We start from the raw sequence: 20,471 nt of genomic DNA on the forward strand, positions 1-20,471 counted from the left end.
ACATTGCATTCATGCAGTTCACCTGACACTCACATCTGCACATTCTTCCCCCTACACTCGCACCACTCATGCTGCAGTCACTCACACTATTCACCTTCACCCAGCACTTACATGAGCACACCTCTTACTCTGCCCATATAAAAATTACACAACTCTCATGAATGTACACATATTTTTACAGAGTCACCCACAGAATACCTGCTCTTTCCCTAGAACTAGATGCCTACTTAATTCCATCTTCAACAATGGGACTGGTGAAAGAGGGTTAGAGTGGACTGAGAATGTGGGATGGCACAAGGAGGGAGACAAGGGCCGAGGCTTTGGGATATGGTGCTAGATTGAGGATCGTGTGACACCTTCAGCCATTCCTGGCTTTCTATTCACCACAATGCTTTATTCCGGGACACACAGGTTTTTTTTTACATTGCAAGTGGTGTCTCAAAAACCCAAAAATGTAAAGTGTTACTGTATAAAATCAATGGCACTGAAGAAGTGAAGCATTTCATACGGTCGGTTGGATGCTATATTATTACATGTTAGAACATGGATTAGTTCATTTTCAATACTGTAACTGCTTGATCCACACGTGAGACCAGATATAAGCCCCACGCAGCTATTTTAAGGAAGTGCACTTTTTATTCACATCATACTTGTCACAAACATTGACAAGGCAATATATTATAATTTTATAATAGCCTATAGAGAATATATTTTTATTAAGTTTCGCTAAAAGGCATGGGAGGTATAGCAGAAGCAGCAGGGTAAGCTTTTCTAGCACAAAAAACAAATTGACAAATGGAAGTGTGAGTGGCAGTGTGACTGTGTGTAAATGTGACAGAGTACAAAGGTATAAAAAAGTGCAAGAGATATAGTAAGAATGTGTGTTATGCGTGCATGTGTGCTGCTGGTCTGACATACTGGAGGGTATTCTTGCCTTATGGACAAGGGCACTAACAGCATATGGTTGGGAGATGTTACCTACGGCAAACTGCAGGCCCTGAAATTCTTCTATGACACCATCATTGGCTGAGGGGTCTCGAACTGTCTAACTGAGAAAGCCGCTAACCCACTCATACCCAGTGGCAGGGACACAGAACATGCGCCAACACACCTGGCTGAAGGCCCTGAAAGGATGCACGTAATTCTTAACATATGAGGTGGATCCATAACAAAATGTTGGAACTGATATTTGAGGTCACTCTTGTCATAATATTTTCCTTACTAATTTTATAGGGAGTGTCAATGGCAAAATGCTAACCCTTGTATACTGGAGGGAATTTGTAGAGGTACCCATGACTGTGACTGAAGTATCCATGGTACATTTCTGGCACTGTTCATATAGAATTTACTCTTTGGCATAAGGGGCTAACCCATTAGAAAATTAGGACTTTGGTATAGTAGAAGTTATTTCTGACATAAGACATTTAAAAAAAATCAGATCAACTCCTAGAAAAATCCAGACTTCCATGGTGCATCATGAAAGTAGTGGAATATGTTATGAATGCCCCATAAGTGTCTGCAGAGTTTTCGAAATCTGATTCCAGAAATTTAAAAATATTCTCAGGGGAGAAGTCTACTCTCCCTTAAATCATCTACAAGAAATCTGGTAAATTGGTTTGCTTGCTGGAATGGGGGGGAGGAAGTACTACACCCCACCACTCACATAGATCTTTTTTCCCATATTATGGCTATGAGGTTAGCTCTGACCCCGTGTCTAGAAATGCTTGTCCTGCTACATTGCTGAGAGCAGGACTGGCTTTAGGACGGTGCAACCGGTGTTGCCGCACCTGGCGTTGACTTTGGTGGGGGGTGCTTTGTTTAAAAATATTTTTTGGTTTAAGAGCACGTGAGCTTCCTTGTGCATCAGGCAGTTTTCACGCAACCATAAAAATGTCAAGATAACTCTGATGATTAGTGTTCTTACTAGTGAAAGTTCTGAATTTTATCTAGAGGAAGTTTTGGCTCATCGTAATGTAGTACAGAGGGTTAGTGTGCCTGCTGCAAAAAACATGTACCATGCAAATCACAGAACTGAGTTTGAGTGAACTATGAGAAGCACTATGAAAAAATATACACGATTTTCCCACATTTGGTGTCATTACTTTGTGAATGTGAATAACAATAAAAGCATATGTGCAAACTGTGACTGCATGTCTGCCTTTCTCAACAATTTAGTTCAAAACTATGCAATTGCATTCTTTCAACGGGAGAACGGTCTCACACAAGGGGCGGTTTGGATAGGGTTACTGGAAAGTCCTCAAGATTGTCCCTGCCCCCCACCCCCCCCCCCCCCGACATTTTGTCTCTCCTACACCCCTGGATCAGATCTATGAGATCTTCTGAGCAGCTGCAGTGCCTGCCTGCCCTCTGTTACTGAGAACTGCAGTCACACAGTCTGTCTCCGGTTAGTGCGCTTCCATTCCTGGTGCTATGCAGCAATTTTAAGATCTTCTTTTAGAGTTTCTCGTTGGTCAAATGGGTGTAATTTCTGATATTTATGTTTCCCTTGTTTTCATTTCTTGATTTTGCTTGCAAGAAAGTGTCACTTATAGTGGTTGAACAGACACTCATAATTTCAATGATGTTATGAAAATGTCACACATAACAATCTGATACATTGGCAGCTAGGTTTGTCATTGTTTATATTGCACTAAAAATATAAATGAACCAAATGTTCTTAAACCAGTGCGCTGGTAGGAATCGGATTTCCTTTAAAGTCTCCAGTGTTTGTACACACATCCATGCTGCTAGAAAAGTTGGCGATGCTCTGATTGACCGAGACAATAAGGACCTAAAGCAGAAATACAGAAATATCCATATGCATGGTGTATACACGAAACATCCATAATCTCGGAAATACAGCAACGCCCCTGACGCTCTCGGACAATTTGTGTTCTCGTGTATGCCAAACTGTGCCCTGTTAAAAATTGGTAGGTTATCCTACAAACGCATGAGGACTAGTGGGAAGAGAATGAAGGTGCTGTTAGTATAAAGAAATCCAGCGAGTTCAGCCGACGGTGCAGCAGGTGGCAACATCCGACCAAAAAGTGACTCCCAAAGTCCCATTTACAGTCACACCTTTAAGACCCAAATGCTTAAGGGGGTGTCATGTAGGGCATCTGATTAAAAGATGACATGCTTCATAAAATATGATGTACGTCCATATTTTATTTTGAACATGTAGCCCTTTGTAGTGTCCGGCGCTAAGTCTACCGATGAAGATAACTGCATATCCAAAGTAAAGCTCAGTGACTCACTCGTGCAATGAGCCTGGCTTCAAGTGACTGCCTAGAAATCATTCATCGGCAGAGGAGCCCCGAAGGGCGCACCTCACACTGACAGCCATTGACGCAATAGACTGCTCCCCTCTCTGCCGCCTGCGAGGCGGTACGGATAAACAATAGAAAAGGGCGGTTCCAGCCAATCGGGCGGACGCATCCGGAACTACGAGAATCTACAGTGGCCTATCGGGTGGAGCCTTCTATTGTGCACTGTTCAGGCCAGCCGGAGTAGGAGGGGTTATGGGCGGGCCCGGCGGCGGCAGTCTGTGTGAACCATAGTGCGGGGAGTGGCAGGGGGCGGGTGGACAGCGTGAGAGGGGGCAGCGCACCTGGCTGAGTCCGGACCCGAGCAGGCAGTGGGCACCGGAGACCCCTGGCAGCGGCGGCAGTGGCAGCAACAGCTTGCCACCCTTCCCACTTAGTAGGGGCTAGCTGCCTGGAGAGGATCCCGATGTAAAGCTCGTGTCTGCGATTTCTGACAGCAGGGACAGGGGGCATCCGCCTGTCAAGGAAGCCCATGGCTCACCGAGGGAAGAGGCGATAAGGAGGAGGCTCTCTGCTCGGTAGCCGGAGCCATGGACTGCAGCCGGCTGCGGAGCCTCATCAACCGATACGTGAGTACCCGCCTTCGCCCTAAGTAAAGTTCGGAGGTTTGGGTGATGGGAGGCCTGGGTCCGACTACACGTGTAGGCGCAGTGTCCAGGAAAGGGACCAGGCTCCAAGAGAGCGACGGGTATTGGGGACTTCATGTGAGCGATCTGAGAAGTGGTAACCCCACCTACTTGTAGACTCCAGAAAGTAAAACGTGTTTTTCTACCAGGTGTCCACTTTTAATTTATTTTAGCATGCCCATTCTTACTTTTAAGAATGCCCATCTAGGTTCTTTATTGGATTGGCACAGTCAAGTCGGTCGATCTAAAGTTTCTGAAGAGGTTAGTCCAGATGCCCCTTCCCATCCCACTTTAGTGCCCCCTGCCCTGAGGCACGCATCACTTGCTCTTGCCCCCTGCCATTAGCCACGCATCACTTGCTTTTCCCCACACAGTACCTGCTTGGGAATCTCTGTGCCCACCTTCCACGATATTGATTCTCTTGACATCTCACGCGCTGTGGGCATAACATAATATCTCTGTCCCTATTCATACAATATGAACATATTTTTGCAAGGTGACAAAGTAGTTTGTGGATTGACTTATTATTTGAGGCGCGGTGTGGGCGATAGCTTCAATGATTCTCATCTAAGTCTACCAGTTCATTGCCCTGCACAACACAAACGCTCCACCAGCAACAAAAAGAAACGAGTGTTGCTTTCGCCGCTGCAGATTGGCCTACTTGTTGCTCATAATGTTCTCACATGCGCTTTGACCGAGTTAGTAAAGAATGTCTGTACTGAAGGGTGTATTAGCTCGTTACTCGGCTTTACAGCTCCTTAAAGTTCAGAATAAAATACCCCCCCAGGCTACGACATGCTGTATTTTTTCAGGTCTCCGACCAATAACGACGTATTGAGGCGACTGAAGACAGGCGTTCCAGCAACACAATGTTTGCAGATTATTTTGCTGCATGAATTCTGTTCCACTATTTCCAGTTCCAGAATCTAAAATGTAATTGAAGCTGAATGAGATTTGGATTAATCATTTCACACAATCGTTCTTACAGTGTAAATTCTGAGGTTAATCTGTGAATTGACAATGCTGCCTTTTGAGATGGGAAAGTTACTGTCTCTTTGTTTTTCCTGCATGAACCATAAATCGATTTGTACCCTCGCTGTCTAAAATGTAGTTAAAGCCTAGTGACACTTTGATTGGATTCTATCACCTATTGTAATTTAGCAGATTTACATTTTAAATATCGCCGAGTTTTTCAATTTTCTAGTGTTGATTTTTTTGGAGCTCAGTTAACAACTTTTGTAGTTTTATGCTGAAGATTTAGCATCCTGCGCTTTTCATATCTCTTGCGAGGTCTGAAGCGATTTGTCATGGCAGTGGTATGTGATGGAATCTTCAGCCAGATAGGATGGCAGTCTATTTAGCCTCAACTTAGATTAAAGCAGTCACTCGTGCTGTGAAGTCTCATGACTTGCTCTGACGATTCTTCAGAGGATTATCACCGGGACAAATCCTCACATGACTTGCTACAGGCATTTTTTCCCTAATGTTTCCAGATATAATAAGCATGGCATTAAAAGCTCACAGCGTGTTTTAATGGGGTTTTATCTCATTGATTTCTTTGTGCAAACATGTGACTGTGTGAGGGCCATGATTTAAGATAGGAGAAAACTGTATTCCAATTTGTATTTAGCAAAATCACAAATATAACCACATATGTATGCAATCCATTCATCACTGAGGATGTCATTCAGCAAATGCCCACATCATTGAGTCTAACGTTGTAATCAGTCATGAATATTGTGGCTTTCAAATGGGAAAACACGGATGCAGACTAGGTACTTCTTTTCCTTTGTAATTTCTTCTTGTCCACGGCTGCATTTAATATGTTGGTGTCCAGCGGAAAAGTATGGAGCTGCCCTATCAAATGTATTGCTGTTTTACAGCGATATACCATTGCTGTATGTTTTCCCGCTCTGCTGAGAAATGCCGAAACTGGCACATTAAACAAATTGCTGTCTTGTTGAGAAGTGTGCTTAAAGTCTGAGTACCTGCATATTGCATTCCCGCTCAGAAGTAGAAGTGGGGCTAGAAATTCAGAGGTTTTAGGTGGGGGATTTCCCCTGCACAGCATGTCAACCCTTCCTCACACCTTAAAATTGGATGCTTTTCTCCCCCACGCTTGCAAAATTGTAAAGGGTCACACAACTCATTCACATCCCCTGAACCTTAGGACAATACCTACTGTCAACATTGAAGCCTATGTCCAACATATAGTCTATAGATGCTAAGGTGTCTATAAGTACCCAACATTAAGAAAACACTGACAAATTATTACTAGATGATATTTTACTTCATCCACACTAAAGTTGCTGTTTGGTGGCTCTGACCTGTGTTGCAAGTAATTCCATATGTGGTAGTTCTGTATTTACATTCAGTTTGATTGAAAAGCACTGGAGTTTTGGAATGTTAATATTTGATCATAGCGGCAGGACAATACATGAGCGAATCAATCTGGAATGTGCTTATATAGTATGCAGGAAAATGTAGTTGGGGACAAACGGGCATCAATATATGTTTGATGATAAGTGATTAACAAAATGCTTTTACTGTGCAATGCTGAACAACATGTGTATGAATAACTTGTATGTTATTTTTAAACACATAATTAAAATCTTTAAAAAAAATCAGTCTTATTTGAATGAAATTCTAGCTCACATCATGTCTATCAGAAGGGTGGATCTTCCACTCAACCTCACTCTTTTGTTACTGGGCGACCATAGGGCAGATAGGTTATTCACTCACTACTAATTACACATCCGATACTGTCCTTAACCTGGAAACTACAGTTCACTGCATCTTTGTCCATATTTTGAACAAAAGTGTGGAACATTGATGCAGTGGAGAAACCTATCAGCCATGGTAAATAACAAAATGCATAAATTAAAAAAAAATAACTTGGATACACTTTAAGACACCTATGTAGAGAGACCATATAGGTGTCTGAGGTCCCTCCTGTGAGCCAGATGTTTTACACATGTCTAGACTATATTATATGTTATGTTCCACTGAAAGTATTAATGATTCTCATGAACTGCAGCTGTATGGACTCACAAAGGTACACACTGCATCGAAAGATCTCACGAACTGCTGTTTATGTGAGTTGAAAAAAAATGTTTTGACTTTTATGCCGTTTCACCCTTACGTTCTCCAGCTTTGTGATCGATTTTGTTCACCTTGGACTCCCCTTTTAAACACTTACATGCAAATAGATAAAACAAGAACTCGATACATGTGAGAGCAGGTTGGAGTGAAAGTGCCACACCTCTGTCATGGCAGCATCACTCACAGAAGGTGTATTTCTGACACACGAAACGGATTGTGTGAAAGAAAAGGACGCCAAGATGGGGCACTTAAAGATACATCTGCATCTCTGAAGGTGCTGCACTGCATTGGAGGATTTGATTATACTTGGAGGTGTATGACAAACCAATAACTTCGAGCACATGATACATTCAAGTGTCCTCCTGCTACTGCAGATGAATCTCTGGGTTAAACATAAAGAGCATTAGTTGTGTCACATCTAGACTATTGTTTAATAGTCTGTCATGGTGCCATGAAGAAGATTTCTGTACCTCCATGTGATATACAATCAACCGCCTGGACTTTGGGAAACTTTATGAACTTCAGATCATATCTCACTGGCTCTGAAAAAAGAACTCCGCAGGCTGCCAGTGGAACAAATAATGTAATTAAAAGTACTTCAAATCTTCTATAACCCCTTGGGAAGGAAAGATTTTAGATATCCCAGAAAATACTTTGTGCCTCTTCCTCACTCAAACAGTCCCTGCCAAAATCTCTGGTCCAGCAGCGCTAAACTGATCAACTAAAGTATATATCGAATGACCATGGGTACTTGAACTAATTGCCCAGATTACCGAAGTTGAAAAGAACTATGCAAAACAACATAGTCAAGGAGACTTTTCATTCACAAGTACACTCTACTTCAGCCTACTTCTTGAAGACGAGATTACGTCTCACTTCTGACATCAGTGCTCTGCAGGGGTCCCTATTGCTAGTGCTTGACTATAGAAATTTGGAACAAGCGACCATGCCCTGACTACTGCCTAGTGAGATCGACCATGAGACCGACTCCCTCTTATCGGAACACTGTGAAGAGATCTAGTGGAGATAAGTCTAGCACACTACAAAATAAATGAATAAGTACATAAGGCCAATTTTATGCCTTCTGCTGTGCAATGAATGGGATTTGTGCTATAAAGGCATGACTGGCAAAAACATGTAGCCATAGAGGGCTGAACAAACTGCACCTTTGCAAGCATATTGCAGTGCAAATGTCCCTTTTTAGGATTCGAGCCTGGGTAGCGCATGCGCTAATCAGCGAGGCATGCTGTATTCAGGTAGGGACTTGAAGCTCGGCCCACTCTCCGCCCATATTTTTCATTGGCTTATGTCATTGTCCACTGTAAACTGTGGCTATTCATTAGTCTATAGTCTTAGTAGTCCCTCCTTGTACCCCCTTGTCTTATGTTGTAACCTCCCATGGTGACATTCCCTGTTAATTGTGTTGTTACTCTGTAGACTTTAACCGCTTAACCGCGGCGCAAATTCTCCCGCAGTGCAGGAGAATTAATGAGTGGGCGGGGCTGCGTCAGCCAACGGACGTGCGCAGCACCAGCGAGGTAGTGCTTGCGTTGGCTGACACAGGCACGGAACTGGTTAATTACAGCCACCGAGCACTATTTTCTCCAGGCAGGACACGCTCTCTCCTAACGCTTTAAAAAAAAATTTATAGCACGGGTGCCGATCACATTTGCAATGCAATAGGTCTGCATTTGCGAGAGTTTAAGCTATTGGCACTGTAAATGACAATGCCTTTTATTTATCTGTTTTAAATCAATTCATTAAAAAAGGCATTGTCATTTACAGTGCCAATAGCTCAAACTCCCGTTAATGCGAGACCTATTGCATTGCAAATGCTTGTTTTGAAATGGTGGCGTCACTTACACGCAGATGCGTTTCCACACGTTGTGAATGGATGCACTACACACTGCACCAGTAAGTGGCCTACCCTGTAAAAAAGATCTGTATTGCAGAGGCTTTTTAGAATGGTCTTGTTGCTATAGTCTTGCGGTTACTTGGTAGTTTAAATAACCATTGGCAAAGTTGTCCATTGTATTGGTTCTCGTTTCTCATTTCATTGGTTCGTTGGTTTCACTGCTCTTCCTTTCACCGCGGAAAAATACTGAGTTGGCCTACTGGGTTTCAACCCACGTGCCTTGTAGTTGCTAACATTTTACTGTAGTAAACATTTTAATACAACGCTGTACTTGTATTTCTTGCATCAAACGTTTTATGCTAAAAGACGCAGCATTTCAGTTTCATTTTGGAACTGATAGGCAGGTGCTGAAATAGGTTCTTATTTTAAATGACCCACGCCATCAGACTTACGTTTACTTACGTGTAAGGAATGTTAGTGAGCCAGCTGCAGACAACATTGCTATTATACGCATGTTTAATACTCATTTATATGATATGGATTACATTGTCAATGAATCATGGGCATAAATAAGGGATATGTTGAGCTCTGAAAACGAATGTTTTCTCCGGGAGTGTCGAAATTTCCTGTTTTTTCAAAATAAGGGAATATTTCTCCCCTCTATATTAAGTCAATGGAGGCCTCTGTACTGGTGAATAGAAGCTTGCGGTCTCAAACAGGAGTGCCTGTATTAATTTGGTAACTGTATTGCATTTCTACTGAGGGACCTGTGCGGTCTTCTGAAAGTAGCACAGTCTTACTGAGAAGCGACAGTACTCTGGTCCGAAAATATGGACTGCAATTTCTGGTAGAATAAATGTAATTTAATTGCCCATGAACCCGTTAACCAAAATTAGGTAGTTACTGTTAATAGGTTGACCATGATAATTTGAACACAAATGGATAAGTGGCAAGCGATTAAAAATCTAACGCCAGTTCTTCTTTTTTGAATGTGAGTTCTTTGACCCAGAAGCCGTCACTGGACAAGCTGAACCGAGAGCAGGATATCAAGTAACGAACAAGTGTGTGTGTGGACAGCAAAGCAGTTTTGTGTCCAGCGTCGACGTAGTAGCAAATCAACGTGCTTACAGTTTGTTTTTGCTTGTCCGTGATGTCAATGTTGTCGCAAATGTCGCCAAGAAATGAGTCCTGTTTCTATGGATCTGTGCTGCTAGGCTGCAGCGAGGTGTGTCTCCCAGTAAATATTTCTCTCCCACGCTTTAGGCACGTTTCTTGGATATCTACACATGTAGATGCAGGTTTGATAGGTGGTTAATTTCCTGAAAGTGTTCATACCAGAATTTCATAATTTCAAATCTTTTTTATTAAACCAATGTCAGACACAGTATATAAAGCACATTTCCGGCAATATTTGGGAATACACACATTAAAAAGTACAGTACTCTGATCAATTTCATAAATTCTTAATTAAAGCAACTTTCTTTTATTAGAAACCTGTTCCCCTGCAGTCTCTGCAGGTTGTTGAGATGCATATAATGCAGCAGTAATTCAACCTTCCATTGACAATCTTCGCTGCTCACAGACGGTGAAGCCCGGGCTCTGTATTGAGCTTTTAATGTACATGTGAATGGGTTCTTGCCCGTACATGTACAGTGCGCAGGAATGATGTATGGCAGTCCTAATGGCATCAGGAATGAATCCTTAAGTGGGTCAGCAGAAATAGCTCTCCTTTTCCTTCATGTAGGCATGCTTGGTGATGCGCAGTAACCGGGTGTTTGCATGCACCTGTTCGGTGGTGTTCTCTTTTTCAGCTGCATACTGGCCTTACATGGGATGATAGAAATCTGACAACTCAAGTGTCTTAATTTCCCTACTTATAGAAGGTTGAATTTTAAAATTATTTAATTCAAATGTGCCGTACCGTTCTCTAAAGTAGAGATGCTCAGCATAGGTCTCGGAAGGTCAGATTCATGCTAGATTTTCAGCAAACCACTAACAATGCCACTAACAATGTAAAGGTTTAATATATATTTGCTGTATGCAAATTCATTTTACATGGATTTCTCAAAATTATGGCATGGGACCGGCACTCCTCAATCTACGATTTTGCAATGTTTAGCAGAGTTAAGGTATTGAATGCTCAGTAGTGTCAGGGAGGGAGTGCTTGGTTACATCCAATTCAAGCTTTCAACCAAAAATATTTTTGGTGGTTTATTAAGTAATCCACCTTGAAATGTTACGTGGCAATGTTACGTTTCGGTTATGCTTTTGCTCAGTCTAGTTTGGTTTAAATAGCAGAAAATTTGGACTCTCGTTTTGAAGTTTGTATTCAGCAGAACTGGATGCATTTCAATTTAACGATGACTTTATATTTTTATATTAATGTAGTTAGCGGTTTTAAAAACGTATATAACTTGGCGTCCCACATCCATCCTTATGGACACCTGGGATTTATATATAAAAAGGGGTGGTGGCACCCATCCGTAGCGCTGCTTTACTTGAAGTCTATTGACTAGATCATATCTTATCATCCTAGTTCTTACAGTATTCAAAATAAAATATGTGGCACAGTGGGCTTTCACATAAGGCTGAGTGAGTAGTGTAAGCCTACACCTGAAACCCTGTTTTCGCGCTGTAACATTTTTCATAGCCTCTAGAACAAGAAACTCTTTGGTAGAAAAATTAGTTTCCATTTATTGAGCCCTCTGGAATCACTGATTTGAGCAATGTATCCCTGCAGGTTGCCCCATTTCCATTAATTTGAAAGGAGGCACATTTATTTTGGGAAAGTGCCATATTCCCTACTTGAACAATAGCATGTCTTATCATTCCATGGATTCTCACACTTTGTAAAGTAAGTACATCTGTACATGCAATTATTAATTTAACAGAGATACAGAGTATGTTCCTCATTGACAGCAGACTTTAGTAGTTTCGGGTAGGCATGTATCTCTTGAAATGACCATTTTGTGAGGATCACGGTTCCTTCAAGTGTGTTGATAACGCCTACCCTGACCAGATTCACAAAAATGCTTACTTTTCAGAAATCTTTGCTGTTGGATGGTATGCAAAGTTTGGGGAGGGTTGGACGACAAGTTACTATTTGATTTTCCACAGTGTGAATCAATGCAGAGTAGATAAGGTGTCGGAGAACGCTTGGCATTTGCCACAATGATATCAGCCTTCGAGTTTGATTTTCAGTTCCATGCTTTTGAAAGTTTATATGGGTTCATAAAAACTATGGGCAAAGGCCACAGGGATTTACACGCTCTAATACCTTTAATTTCCAATGCAGATAGCAAAATAAGCATGTGCTTTTTTTTTCAAAGATGTGCAGAAATGTAAAAAAAAATACTGCTTGTTGTCGTGGTTTTGCAAGTTTCTGGATTCTTTCTGAAATTTGATCTGGTAAACCATTTTATGGTCACCTCTTAATTAGGCGACACAGCTCGTTTTTCATGTGGACAGATGACTGTAGAACTGTCTCTCTCTCTCGTAGAATCATTTCTCAATTCTGTATGGTGCTGGGTGACGTCTTAGAAGAACTGGTAGCTTTAAACTTTTGCGTGAAGGGTTGGGAATGTCTACATACAACTATGGAAAATGTCCTGAGTGTTAAAAATTAAAATGCCATTACTTTAGACCACTTTGCTCCTTCTTAGTAAATTTAGGAGCCTGTATCAAAACTGTGGCACTCGCGATATAATGGCAGTTAAATTAATACTGGTATGCCACTACTTTGAACGATATTTGCTTTGCAACACCTTGGCTGTTCTACATATCCCTGAATCACAGTTACCTCCACAGCTATGCCCTACCCACCCTAAAATACAGTCACTGTTAGTTCGGGGTGCTTCCTCTTAGGATGGTTTGGAGAGAGCCGCAGAGGCAGGAACAAGGGATTTGTTGGAGCTGTGGCAAGATTTTGCAATGTGTTTAAAAAGCTACAAACTATTTTGATGCTTCTGTCATGTGTTTTTCCACAGAAGGCAGTTTCAGGCTGATCTATATATTGTACATAACCCCTTGCACACAAAGGTAGGTAATCGATAAAAGGAACCAAGGATTGTTGAACAGTACACATTCACTGAGACATTGACCAGAATTTGACCCAGCCTTGTCTTTACTTTCTTTCCATGCATCCTAATCAAATGGGCCTCCAGCGGCACAGCCAGAAATATCAAGCCCTAAATTAGAAGACTTCAGCTCTAGGATTTCTGGGACTTCTGAACCTCGATATCTTTCTAGAGGTGTAGGAGAATTCTGTAAGCACTTAGTGAAATATAAATACAGCGCTGTAATATAGCATGAGTCACAGAGTGAATATGTGTTATTTTTGACAGTATGCTACATGTTTTTTGTTTTGAGTGGTTATGAGAACATTCCATTACGAGTTACATAACATGGGAGTTGTGTGTGTGCCATGAATTATCTAAGCAATGATCTGACAGTGCATGACTGGGGGTGAGGCTGGTTTGTGAGCTGGTCCCATGGAGCTATTAAGATCATTTGATTGTGGACGGTCACCTTCTTACAACTGACTGCCCACAGTGTTGACAATTTAGGAACTATAACAAAAATAGCGGGCGCTAGAGGAATCTTTTCAGTCCGTAACATAACCTCCCAAATCCATAAAACTCAATGTATGTATTGTGACGTTCCGTGTATGGCACTTGAGGGGAATCATTCTTTAAGTCCCCAACTACCAGGTCCAAGGAGTCTCCTCTTTAGGATACTCTAACCCTCACTCACCTAGGTGTGCATGAAACGTTTTGTGAAAGACATATGTGGCATTGGTGATAGAGTGTTGGATTCTGGATAAGAATCTGCATTGTTTTTTAGTGCTTTTCGTATAATGTTATCTCCTTCATGGAAGGGGCTAGTGAATTTTGTCTCGTTCTCTCTCTTGTTTTTGTTGTTTGTGTCTCTTGATCATAAGGGAGGATTTCCTTAATTTACTTACAAGGCTCGTGACTCATAGCCTCATTCTAAAAAATGGTTCTATTGATTATTGGCTTTAACTTTAAAGACTTCCTTTTCACTACAATTCTGACTGATGCGAAGTAATTCTTCTTCGGTATGTCTTGGATGACTACTTTTTCCACACAATATTGAGTTTTCTGTAGTGTGTTTTCTATAAAGTTTGGTCCATAGTTTATTGTCTTTGATATAAATGATGAGGCCCTGAAATTGGCTCTTGGGTTCTTTACAGTTCCTAAATCACATTGTATCTCATTCTGGTTTTGATCATTCAGTCTGCTTTTTTCTCCTTCATTGGAAGCTCCCCTCGAGTGAAATGAGGCAACTGATTCAGTCCCTGCTTTTCTGACTGCTCTGAAAGTCCATCTCTTCCATGCTGAGAATCAGAATGGCTCACAAGCCACACCATCAAGACCGTCAAATCACCCACCCTCCTGTACTTTGACTGTCATCTCACCCTACTCACTTTCATGTAAATGTACAGTATGCAATATTGTTTGTGCAAAAACATTCTGTCTTATTTTTCTCACAACCCACTATACCTCACCAGATTCTCAAAGTATCTTAACGTAGTCTACAATGTTGTCTAATGTCCTGTAAACATGGAATATAAGGTGTTTCTGTTTAAAGCTCTCATGTATTTTTAAATAAAGCCATACATGGCGAACTATGATTTTTTTTCTCTTTAAATTTTTTGGGGGTGGAGTAACCAAAATGAATCTCGTCTTGGTCTTAAACATTTCTGGTTTAGTATTAAATTAAACCTCCTGTATTTCTATGCATAGAACATTGGTGTGCTGTACTTTTATAGTAAATTTTAAGCAAACAACTATCCCTCGTAGACATGTGTAATGTGCAGGAGTCAATAATAAGATGAAAAAGCTATTTCTGAATACTGTTGGACACTGTCACTTCCACGGAGCTTTCATATCATCCTACATCAGCCACTGACTGAACTTCTACCTGCCCGCAAGGCACCTGCGTTCCGCCTCTCTCGCCCTCGGACAGACCCTCGCATTGATTGGAGCGGCAACCAGGGCTGGCTTTAGTGCTGGTGGCGCCCTGTGCGACAATGTTTGTTGGCGCCCCCCCAATGACCACCTCCACCACGGATTCTCTCACTAGCACCCTTTAACAGTGATCAAGCCTCCATAACCACACTCTCACAGATGCATTGAATTAGTTATATAGCGCCACTCATACCAGTGTACCAGTGTAGGGTGTCCGAGCACTTTGCATCACACACACATTACACAGAGACAATCAATCATACCTGTGTAAATCAGTGTATAGGAAATGTTACATAAGCCAAAGGACTAAAAGTGTAGGAGTCACATGTCATCCATACTGGTAGTCAGTATAGTTTAAGAGTGCTTGGTGTGGAGAAGCACAAACTCAGAGTTGAAAAAGAAACAGCATAGTTGGGAGTTTTCTTTAATAATAAGAATCGATTTCTAGCCAAATTAACCCTTTTTGCAACATTAATCAATGTTCTAATAATGTATACTTTGCAGTGTGTATGCAGCTCTAGGATGAAAGTTAATAGCTCACTATTCTATATTAGGGCTTTAAGTAATAAATTGCAAGTAACTAAAAAGTTGTCTCTTGAAAGCAGTAACCTGCTGATCTGTTTACATCATACGCACTCTGTAATCTACTTGGCACACGTTCTTTGCAGCAGGCATATTAACCCTCTGCACTAACTTCACCTAAGTCAAAACCTCAACTATACAAAATGCTGATCTCTCTCCAGGAAGATAATTAATCACACGAGTTATCTTGACATTTATATGAGGCCTGGTAACTGCCAGGGGAAAGAAACTCTGCAGCAGGTGCTTCGAAAGCATAATAAACTTTCAAACATGGCGCCCCCAGGAAGCCAGCACCCGGTGCGGTGGCACTGGTCGCACCGCCCTAAAGCCGGCCCTGGCGGCAACGGGGGCCGGTCCTTCTCCAAAATCTCCTCCAAGACCTGGAACGACCTGCCCCTCCACCTCCAAACAGCAGCCTACCTGACAGATTTCAGAAAGAAGCTCAAGACCTGGCTTTTCAACAGAAACACGCCATTCTCATCGCTCATATACCCCTAGGGGTGACATAGCTGCACTCTGCAAATGCTGATTGATTGATATCTTCCATCAAAATCTGGATGTACACCCTCATTTCAGATTTCCAAACTTTGGTTTTTTGCAAGTTTATTTTTTGTCTTTGAAGAAAGTGATTGTTGTCACAAGCCTTACAAAGAGTCACTCAACAATCCAAAATGGCAGTGTGGGCATTGTGGTAGTGAATGAGTGGTACTGGTATAGGGAGCTTAGATGCATGCTAATGCTTCAGCACCTTCTAGGTGAAGGGTGGCGAGTGAGGAGGGATGCTGCTGTTAAAAATTGCTTCTGAAGTTCAGTTGATGTTGTGACAACGCGTGCGGCATGACCATATGACTGGGCAAAAGTGAGCAGTTGTGCAGTGTTTTATTTTTTTTTACTAATAAACATGTAAGCCTGATTTAGGCAGTTGCATATGTTACCAGTGAAATAAGGATATAGGGGCTTCTCTGCCGTATTATTTTATTTCTTCCCTTGTCCTCTTTTTTTCTACCCAATTTTCCTATCTCTTCTGAGCGTGTGTAAGTTCAGCAGCAAAGGCGAAACTTGCAATACCGTTGAAATTTGAAGATGTTTAAAGTTTAAAATGTCAGCTGTAGGAGAGAAGGGTAGATAGTGTGTATGGCCAAGAAGTTTGTAACACATTGCTGCAAGTAGAAGTTATGAGCTAGCTACTTACTACACTAACTTTATTTAATCCACTTTTATATGTTGATGAGTAAAAGGTATAAATATATTTTTATCTTGCTATTTATTAAGCATTTGCAGTTAACGTTCCTGCCGTGATGATTTGGCTCGTGTGAAGCGACTGCTTGTTTCTTTCCTAACAGGCTTGTAACTTCACATTGGCTCCCTCTGCTCACCACTTTGTTTATCTTGTCTCGTGTCTGCGGGTATTCGTGGGCCACGCGCTCTTGTGACATCTCGTCTTCTGACTTTAATTAGTTCGTCCTCGTGCGCTGCGTTCATTCCTTTAGCTGACTGCTCGGCCTTGTTTACATGCCCTTGCCTCTTTCAGCGCGACGCAATATTAAATCTGAGATCTGCAGGTGAAAAATGCTAGGAATGCGGGAGAGTAGATGTGGTTTAGTTGGAATGGCCAGGAGGCTGGCCCTTAGGCAGCTTGGCAGGCAGTGTGAGAACAGAACAAAATGAACACCTGCTTCCTGCTGACAGAATGGAGTCTCTTCTCTGTTCGTAGGATTTCTTTTGTTTTTTTTTGTCTGGCGTTAGCTAACACCTTTTCGGAGTAATGAAGGGGCATATCAACAACAACCGGCGATAATTATCGCTCAGCGCCCTTAGCGTGAGGATAATTATCGCCGGCTAGCGTGAATTTTTATCGCTGAGATAGCGTGCTATTAGCAACGCTTATCTCAATAGCGATAAAAATCTACACGCTAACAGGCTAACGTGTGATTATCGCTGGAAACCCAGCGATAATCACACGTTACCTTGTTGATAGGGACAGGCAAACTTAGCCATGATATCCTCCTTCCATGGGATATCATGGCTAAGTCTGGAAATTAGCAGACGTAAAAAAGCAGCGTTAACCGCGGTTAGCGCTGCTTTTTTTGTCTCTAACAGGGTTAGCGACATTCTTGATAATAGGAGAAATGTCGTTTAGCGACATTTCTCCTATTATTTTACTCTGGAACGCCCCCTTTGCATCTCATTAGAGATGCAAGGGGAAGCGTAGAGTAAAAGGGTGCTAACATGCAAATTTGCGTGTTAGCACCCTGTTGTTTGATAGGGCGCTAGTTTTATCTCTGCTTTTTTGGCTTTTAAAGGCAAAAAAGCAGAGATAAATCCCTTGTTGATATGCCCCAAAGTACTGCATATAATATGCTTATGAGGCAAGATATGTTGATTTTAGCACCATTCTAACATATAAAGCGCTTCCTGCAAGAAGTCTGGTTACGTCCACCAGACAGGGTCGTTGCAGGTGGGTGCAAGTCCCGCTATGAATCCAAGAAAGCAGTGTGTCTACGGATTAGTAGACCAAAAATGTGCACTCCAGGGATCATTTTCAATTGATTTAATGGCGGCTATGTGTTTCAACCTTACGTTCTTCCTCACTGCCTGAGTAAGACCGTAAGGTTGAAGCGCGTAGCCGGCATTAAACCTATTGAAAATTATCCCCGAAGTGCCAGTTTTCTGTGTCCTTTAACATAGACACCCTGCTTTCTTATATATGTATGTTTTTTTTTACTTGCCTATAAAGGCGTTGAAGCTGCTCTCTTCATCCATTTAGCTCCCACTTCAGTCATTCCCATTTCACATGGAGCACATTCACGTACAAAGTAGTTTCTAACTGTGCAGGGATTACTTTGGCAAAGTGTGCTTTTTGAGACCGAAAAAGTAGTTTTTCCTTTTTTTAATGTTTTTCTTAACATTGGCAAAGGCACAGCAGCTCCCACAGCAATGTTTTGAAAAACCATGGCAAAACAAAACGAGCATTGACTAAGCCAAATAATCTGCAGCCAAGGCCAGACCGATTGGCTCTGCCAATGCTTGTTTAATAATTTATTGAATGTCTTTTTACATATAGAGTGATATAAAAGTGCACAATCTAAAAATACATACAACAGCCTAATAACATTTACCTACAACATGAAGCATATCCACAGTTAAATAAAGTTCTGACCAACAGAGATACTGAATACATTGCGGGATATAAAAATAAAGTGATTAAATGTACAACAGAAGATTGATATTTAAGAAGAGAGGCTACTTTGAAGACTGACACAACCAGATCCCCCAAAGTCCAACCCTCTGGAATACTGAATGGCAAATAAAATAATAAGCGAGCACATGTAGCCTTATAGGAAGTGCTTAATTTGTGCAGACGTTGCATGTGATGGGCACTTCCACTTATATTTGGAGACCTCCATCTTATTTTTCATCATCAGACTTTGACTCAGGATGGTGCCTGGGAATCCTAGATGAGACCACATATAACAGAGGCAGAACAATTGTCTGACAGTCTGCGATAAGACCGCAGAAACCAGAGCAGACCTCTGACTCTGTGGGCTCCACTTTTCATTCCATAGCCCAGCTGGGACTGCGGCCATAATTGTGTTCCCAGACATTTTCCCCTGCTAATTCCTCCTCTTGTCCGACTTTTTTTTTCATAGTCCACCGTACCTCTCCTTCCAAGCAGATGACCAGATCTTCCTCGATTTGCTAGAGCCCATGATTTCAACTTTCTCTCTCTTGGGCTCCCTATGAGTAAGAGTCCTGATGATTAGTGGAGAGGTGTGGCTCACTGGTTAGAGGCGGCAGACCCGTAAGCAAAGAATCGGCCAGGGACCAGGGTTCAATTCCCGACGCGGCAGGGTCGTGGACCAGGGTCAAAACAGACTCGATAATTCTCGCCTCGGTACCTACTCTAACCAGGAACACACTCGGCAACTCTGGGCATTAAGCTTGCCTCATCTCTACAACGGCCCCCCACAGACGCCGGGGATGCCTGGTTTGACCTTGGAGATACCCAGAAAGGGACCATCTCACAGGGATAACCAGGATGGGTTCCCCAGCGGTCTATAGCGCCGGGACACTTCTGAGTAGCTGTGCGCTGAATAAATTAAAATAACATAACATAACATAACATGATGAACAGGTGCCTCACAGCTGAGAAAGACTGTGGTTTTATTGATGCACTGCTCCTAAAACTCTCTTTTTGACTTTTGCTGCCGAATTGTTTAACTTGGGTTGGCTCTTGCATAGTGGGGAGGTGAAATCGTTGTTGCTGCTGCATCTGATTTTATTTTTGGCAGCCATTTTTGTTCACTACGTGCACTAGTCCTCCTCTGGCCTTCCATAAATGAAGCACACAGTGTGGTAGTGCGGATGAATAGGTGCTTCATCGGGGGAAAGACTGTTGCTTTATTGATACACTGTTCCTAAAACTCTCTTATTTTTCTTATTTTACTTTTGCTGCCGAATTTTTAACTTGGGTGGGCTCTTGCATAGTGGGAAGGGGAATTAATTGTTACTGCTGCATCTGATTTCATTCCATAAAATTTGGCCACCATTTTCGTTCTCTATGCGCACTAGTCCTCCGGCTAGCCGCCCATAAATGAAGGATGCTGTGCGGAAGCGCTGGCGGCGTGCCAAAGGCAAACCCATCTCTGCCCAGCAACATCCAGCTGGGATTAGGGACTATGCCTATTCCTCCCCAAACAAGGTCTGTTATACCGGCAATTGACTGCTAGCTATTCAAGACCCTTTTGCTAACTCTTGTTTTCATTCCATTGATTCTAATCTGTCTTCACTAAGTTGTGAGTGCTGTGGCTTTTCTCTTGTATATGAGTTAAGTCTTCCAAATGTTATAGATTGGTGCATGTTTTTGGTTAATTGTCGCTCCTTAGCTGCACCCAAATTAGATATCTTTTCTCTTTTAAATGATTCTACTCCAGATGTACTTTTTCTTATTGAGATATGGTTACATGATAGCTCCGCTCCCACACCCTCC

The 20,471-nt window shown here is 42.1% G+C and overlaps 1 protein-coding gene across 3 annotated transcripts in view; it reads left to right on the forward strand.

Moving 5' to 3' along the window:
• The first annotated feature begins 3,313 nt into the window (after nt 1-3,313).
• ATP11A (ATPase phospholipid transporting 11A) overlaps nt 3,314-20,471 on the forward strand; it is a 791,426-nt gene continuing 774,268 nt past the window's right edge. For 2 of the 3 annotated variants that reach the window (XM_085622218.1, XM_085622217.1), the window contains exon 1: nt 3,548-3,895. In XM_085622218.1, coding sequence (XP_085478344.1) covers nt 3,857-3,895 — 39 coding nt within the window. In that variant the 5' untranslated portion in view covers nt 3,548-3,856. Of the gene's footprint in view, nt 3,896-20,471 lie in introns of all 3 variants that reach the window. The other variant, XM_085622216.1, reaches the window with a different exon arrangement.

The sequence above is a fragment of the Triturus cristatus genome, chromosome 8 (assembly GCF_964204655.1).
Source record: "Triturus cristatus chromosome 8, aTriCri1.1, whole genome shotgun sequence".
Lineage (NCBI taxonomy): Eukaryota > Metazoa > Chordata > Amphibia > Caudata > Salamandridae > Triturus > Triturus cristatus.